Genomic DNA, 6,119 nt, shown 5'->3' on the forward strand with positions numbered 1-6,119 from the left:
GCAGCAGTCCCCCCCAACCTGCTCAGTGTCGCTGTAACCCAGGATCTTTGCAGCTATAGCCTTAGAGAAAGATTTCTTGCAAGCCCGCCAGCTGGTCACCCTCTCAAGAGTTCTGGGCTTCGGAGAGGACCTGGACCTAGAGCTGGGGGTTCATCCACCATTCTCCTGTCTCTGCTTACCCAGGCTTTGCAGCTCTGTGTCCTCCCTCTCCTGCCATCATTCCCTCAAAGTCACCTCAAGGCAGCTCAAAGTCACCACCAAGAGCCCGGGCTCTTCCCAACTTCCCAATCCTGGGATTCTTCCCCAGGTCCCCAACACTCACCGTCCCCAGGCCCAGCAGAACGAGCCCAGTGAGTGCCGGGGCTCCCAGTTTGGCTGTTGCTATGATAACGTGGCCTCTGCAGCTGGCCCTCTTGGGGAAGGCTGTGTGGGCCAGCCCAGCTCTGGTGAGTGCACCCGCCAGTCAGACCAAAGAGCAGTGTCAGGTTGTTCTTCTGCCTGGCGGTTTGCATGTGAGGCCTTCTCGGTCCCTTTTGGAGCTGAGGGAGGTTGCAGGTGGAAATCCCCAGGAGGAAGACCTGTGCAGGCAGTCAGTGCCGGGATGAGCAGAGGCATCCTCACCCTAGGATGTGGGTGGGGCAGTGGGGGCCATCACAGGGACCAGGCTGGGGCTGGTGGTCTGGGCTCTGTGAGAGGCTGGGCACCTGGATAGGCAGCCATGGTCCTGAATGCCCAGAGATGGAGCAGGTCACACACACTGGCAGGGGGCTGGAGGTGGCTTCAGAGGTACCTTCATAGGCCCTGGACAGCTCAGGGCTGAGTCTCACACGTGCACTCCAGGGGGCCAGTATCAGGGAATGGCAGAGCCTGAGGGAGCCATCCCTGATCCTCATCCTAGCCTTTGTCCTCAGCCTAACTCTTGTCCTTGTCCTGGGGGTGGAGCTGCTATGACCCTAGCTCTAGACAGCTCTAAGCAGCCCGAGGCAGCCCTGGGCAGTGGCCAGACTCTGGCAGAAAGGTCCTATGCCCCAGGGCCAGGTGAGGGACCTGGGCAAGCAGGTAGATGTGCTTTGTAAACAGGAAAGGTCGTGGCCTTTGTGACAGGCACTTTGTTGACATATGTTCCACCCCTGCCCCCAGCCTACCCTGTGCGGTGCCTGCTACCCAGTGCCCACGGTTCCTGCGCAGACTGGGCCGCCCGCTGGTATTTCATTGCCACTGTGGGCCGGTGTAACCGCTTCTGGTACGGCGGCTGCCACGGTAATGCCAACAACTTTGCCTCAGAGCAGGAGTGCATGAGCAGCTGCCGTGCTGGGCCTGGGGCCTCTGGCCAGAGCACCCACACAGAGGGTGGTGGCACCAGTCCTCGTGGCCAGCAGGAGCTTAGCTGGCAGGGGACAGGGACTACAGTCCAGAGAAGCCCCTTGCTTTCTGGTAGCCCCTGGTGGCAAGACCAAGAGCCTAGGCCAGGGCCCCCCCCCAACCCCCAACTTTTGGAGAACAGCTGTGGGGACAGGACCGGGATGCTGTACCGCCAGCGCCACCCTCGCACAGCTCTTCCTACAGGTGAGGCCCACGTCTGCAGGTAGAAGGGGGAAGGCACCAGGCCAGAAGTAAATAGAGTCAAAACCCTGGAGTTGTTGGCCCCACTTCACACCCTTAACTCCTGCTCCCCAGAGAGCCCTGTGGGGCCTCGGGACCTGCCAGGAAGTCCAGTCTTCCAGCTTAGGACTTGTCTGAGATCTAATAGATGTCTGTGGGTGGTGGCTCCCACCTTCTCCATTAGATGTTGGCCTGTACCCCAGGGCCTGGCCAGCTAGAAAAGCTCACCAGCTTCACAACCTTTGGCAGGTCACCTAGCTTCTCTAAGCCATTTTCTTGACCTGTAAATGGTGACATATGTATATCTGCCACCCTGTGTGTCTCCCAGGTTTGGGGCAGGTCATGCTAATGAGGGATTTGGAAAGATTAGAGACAAAAGCTTTACATTCCCTACGGGTCTAGTTAGTAGTTTAGAGCCCACGTCCCCCTGGTATGTGCTACCCCCCAACACGTCCCCTTGTCCCCTGGCCTTCAGGCCCACCTTGTTGCTGTCAGAGAGCAGCTTGAGGTGGCAGGGCCTGGGGATGTGGGGAGGTTGAGGAGGACAGATTCCCAAGTCTGAGCCTTTTGGAGCTTGACTTCCCTGGTAACTCTCTGGCTCTGAGAGTGCCTGTGATGGGATGAAGGGTGGTCCTGGTCCTGGCACTGGTGCTAGCAGGTAGCTCTGTGCCTCCCACCTCTCCAGGATTAGTTTGACAAGCTCAGAGCCCTCCCTGGTGCAGGCAGCCCTGGGACAATTAGTGCGGCTCTTCTGTCCAGAGAACACCTCCCCAGAACCTCAGACTGGGTGGCAGAAAGATGGCCAACTCATCTCTTCTGACAGGTGTGTGTGACAGCTGTTGCCCATCTGACGGATGTGTGTGACACCTCTCCCCCTACCCCACAGCTGTATGTGTGACAGCCTCCTCCCACCTGACAAGTGTGTGTGACACCTCTCCCTCTCTCCCCACAGCTGTGTGTGGCAGCCCTCCCCCATCTGAAGTGTGTGTGTGACAGTCCTCCCCCTCCATCTGACAGATGTGTGTGTGTGACAGCCTCTCCTGGGATGGGAGGTGAGTGGGCACAGGAGTGCTCTGGGGGCCTGAGGGAAGGCTGCTGTTGCCTTCAGGAGCCCAGAATCTGTGTATCCCCTACTTCAGGCACAAGCTGCAGTCTGATGGCTCCCTGGTCATCAGCCCCCTGCAGGCAGAGGATGCGGGCACCTACAGTTGTGGCAGCACCAGGCCAGGCTGGGACTCCCAGAAGATCCAGCTTCGTGTCATAGGTCTTTGTCCCCATCCCATCTCCTGCTGGGTTTTCACAGGCCCCAGAGTGGGAGGGACAGGATGGGGCTTGGGCCAGGGCTGCCCCTCACTAGAGGGGCCTGGGTGCTGCTTTGGGTCAACTCCCCTGAAAGCAGGGACCACTCTGTGGCCCCCATTGCTCCATGCTTTCCCCATTGGCCTCACTTTGTGGCCCAGGCTTCCCTCTACTTCCTTCTCCCCAGAGCTCACACCTCTCACTTCTGGCCTCATGACAGAGGGTAACATGGCTGTGCTGTCTGAGGCTGAGCTGGGGCACTTCCCTCAGACTGGGGACCCAGCCCAGGGCCACAGTCCTCAGGATTCAGGCCCAGGGAGGGATGCTGGGGGCCCAGGAGCTATCTCCTCCTCACACCTGCTGCCCACAACCAGGTATCAACAGTGCTGTCTTGCTCTCGGCTTCTCCCACCCAAGGGCCAGGGTGGGTGAGCTTGGGGACGTGAGGAGGGGAAGGTATGCGTCTGCTCAGGGCTCTTTGGGGTGAGGACTAGAGAAGCACGGCTCCTGTGCTGGTCTCCTGAGGGGGCCCAGGACTCAGACTGAGGGGAGGGAGACCAGCAGACATAGAGGATGAGAGATGGCTTCTTAGAAGAGGGTACGGAGCTGGCCATGAGGAATGGTTCTGTTTACAGAGGGGGTGCCAAGTCAAGGAGCTAGTGGCAAGCGTGTGGTGTGGGGAGGTGGCAGATGAAGATGCTGGGTGGCAGATGTGCCTGGCACTGAGTGTCCAGGGTAGCTTTAGGCTTTACCCTAGGTAGTTACTGCTGGGATTTTAACCAGAGCAAGGGGTGAATCTGGCTGGAAGTGCCATGAGACTGTGCAGGAGAACTTGTGGGTGTCGGGGGCAGTGGCAAGGGCACTCACGCAGGGGATGCTTGTACTATAGGCTGCGTTTGGACCAGAACCAGGCCAGGGTGGTGGATGCCAGTCCAGGCCAACGGATCCGGCTGACCTGCCATGCTGAAGGCTTCCCACCCCCAGTCATTGAGTGGCATAGAGACGGGCAGCCTGTATCTTCTCCCAGGTTCATTCTGCCCCCTCCCCTGGGGCTGGTGGGCTGTCATCCTGGGCAGGACTCCAGGGCCCCCAAGAGATGGGGGTGCTGGGCATGGGCTCCTTGGGTAGGCCAGTGTTTGGGTCTTGGGCCTTTTTAGAGTGTGGCAAGTGGGCAGGAAGGAGAGGCTGGCTAGGACAGGTGACTGCTGGAGGAGGACGTGGGTTAGGGACACACGAGGCTGTGATGTTGCTGACATTGGCCGAGTGCACACTGAGTATGAGGCTCACTCTATCACCTGATCTGCGCTACAGCCTCCTGAGGCAGACGTTTTTCACCCATGTGACACACAGGAGCTTAATACCACACCAGCTCGTATGTGGTAGGACCAGGACTAGCCTTATCAAATGAATACAGCAAAAACTAGAAACCAGGAAATTGGAAATGATTTTACTGTTAGACTTAAAAGTCAGACTTTTTCAAGTAATTAAAGTGCCAGCAGCTGGATGGCCCCACGGGAGGAACAGGGCTTTAGGGGAAGAAACCTCCACCTTGGGCTGGAGCCAACTGGCTGTGCTTGGTCCCCAGATACCAGCTACAGCCTGATGGCTCTCTGGTCATCAGCCGAGTGGCTGCAGATGATGGTGGCTTCTATACCTGTGTCGCTTTCAACGGGCAGGACCGAAACCAGCGATGGGTCCAGCTCCGAGTTCTGGGTTAGAGGGCAGTCCTGAGTGGCCCTTGAGGTCAGGTGGCATGGGTGGGGCATAATCTGTATAGCAGCTGACAGTGCTTGTTCCTTGTGCCCAGGGGAGCTGATGATCACAGGGATGCACCCTACTGTGACAGTACCAGAGGGGGACACTGCCAGGCTGCTGTGTGTGGTGGCAGGAGAAAGTGTGAATATCAGGTGGTCCAGGTAAAGGCTCTGTTTGGGCAGTGCCCACCCCCAGACCCTCACAATCTCAAGTATGGGTGTTCACCTTTCTGCCAAGGATGTCACTGTCCCCACTGTCCTCCTTCTACTCCTTCTCCCAAGCTTGGTGCTATGGGAAAGTCCTGTGGAGCTTCTTGCTTTCTGCTGGTTGGGCTACACCAGGGTTTCCTAACGTCAGCACCACTGCCACTGTGGACCCAATGAACTCTGGTAGCTGGAGGCCGTGCTGGGCACTGCAGGGTGTTCGCAGCACCCAGGGCATCTACCCACTAGATGCCAGTCATGACTGTTAAAAATGTCTCCTGACATTGCCAAATCTCCCCCAGGGTTGAGAACCACCAGGCTACACTCAGCTTTGGGGCCTGTGGTGATCTTTCCTCCCACATCAGTTGGTCTTTTATTTGTTCATTCATTCAGCAGGCATTTGTTTCGGCCCCTACTCTCCCTAGAATGCATGACACCAGGCTGTGTTCTAGGTCTCCCAGGGTCTTCTGAGCCCCAGGGCCCTCCTTGTGAGGAGACAGCCCCATGTCCTAGGAGTCACAGGTACTGTCTGTGCCAAGGAGTTGTAAGGCTGTTTCAGGTCTGAGAATCAAGGAAAGACAGTCAAGAAGGTGACTTGAATGGGTCTTTCTTTCTTTTTTTTTTTTTTGAGACGGAGGTCTCACTATATTGCCCTTGGTAGAGTGCTGTGGCATCACAGCTCATAGTAACCTCAAACTCTTGGGTGTTAAGAGAGTCTCTTGCCTCAGCCTCCCAGGTACCCGGGATTACAGGCGCCTGCCACCACACCCAACTTTTTTGTTGTTGCAATTGTCATTGTTGTTTAGCTGGCTCGGGCTGGGTTCAAACCTGCCAGCCTCAGTGCATGAGGCTGGCGCTGTAACCACTGTGCTGCGAGCGCCAAGCCTTGAGACAGAGTCTTAAGCTGTCACTATGTATAGAGTGCTGTGGTATCATAGCTCATAGCGACCTCAAACTCTTGGGTTTAAGTGATCCTCTTGCTTCAGTTTTCATTTTTAGTAGAGACAGGGTCTTGGTCTGGCCAGGCTGGTCCTGAACTCCTGAGCTAAAGAAATCCACCCACCTCAGATTCCCAGAGTGCTAGGATTATAAGTGTGAGCCACCACACCCAACCCCCCTCTTTTTATTTTTATTTATTTATTTTTGAGATAGAGCCTCAAGCTGTTGCCTTGGTAGAGTGCTGTGGCATCACAGCTCATAGCAACCTTCAACTTCTGGGCTTAAGCGAGTCTCCTGCCTCCGCCTCCCAAGTAGCTGGGAC

At 56.8% G+C, this 6,119-nt stretch overlaps 1 protein-coding gene across 1 annotated transcript in view; it reads left to right on the plus strand.

Annotated features, from left to right (window-relative positions):
• The window catches only part of PAPLN (papilin, proteoglycan like sulfated glycoprotein), a 33,373-nt gene that overhangs the window by 21,389 nt on the left and 5,865 nt on the right, over nucleotides 1-6,119 (plus strand). Inside the window, 9 exon segments of the mRNA XM_023509117.1 lie at nucleotides 270-446; nucleotides 1,141-1,488; nucleotides 1,491-1,566; nucleotides 2,288-2,425; nucleotides 2,742-2,866; nucleotides 3,122-3,275; nucleotides 3,790-3,927; nucleotides 4,486-4,613; nucleotides 4,708-4,816. Coding sequence (XP_023364885.1) covers nucleotides 270-446; nucleotides 1,141-1,488; nucleotides 1,491-1,566; nucleotides 2,288-2,425; nucleotides 2,742-2,866; nucleotides 3,122-3,275; nucleotides 3,790-3,927; nucleotides 4,486-4,613; nucleotides 4,708-4,816 — 1,393 coding nt within the window.

The sequence above is a fragment of the Otolemur garnettii genome, unplaced genomic scaffold (assembly GCF_000181295.1).
Source record: "Otolemur garnettii isolate 467f Iridium unplaced genomic scaffold, OtoGar3 scaffold00365, whole genome shotgun sequence".
Classification (NCBI taxonomy): domain Eukaryota; kingdom Metazoa; phylum Chordata; class Mammalia; order Primates; family Galagidae; genus Otolemur; species Otolemur garnettii.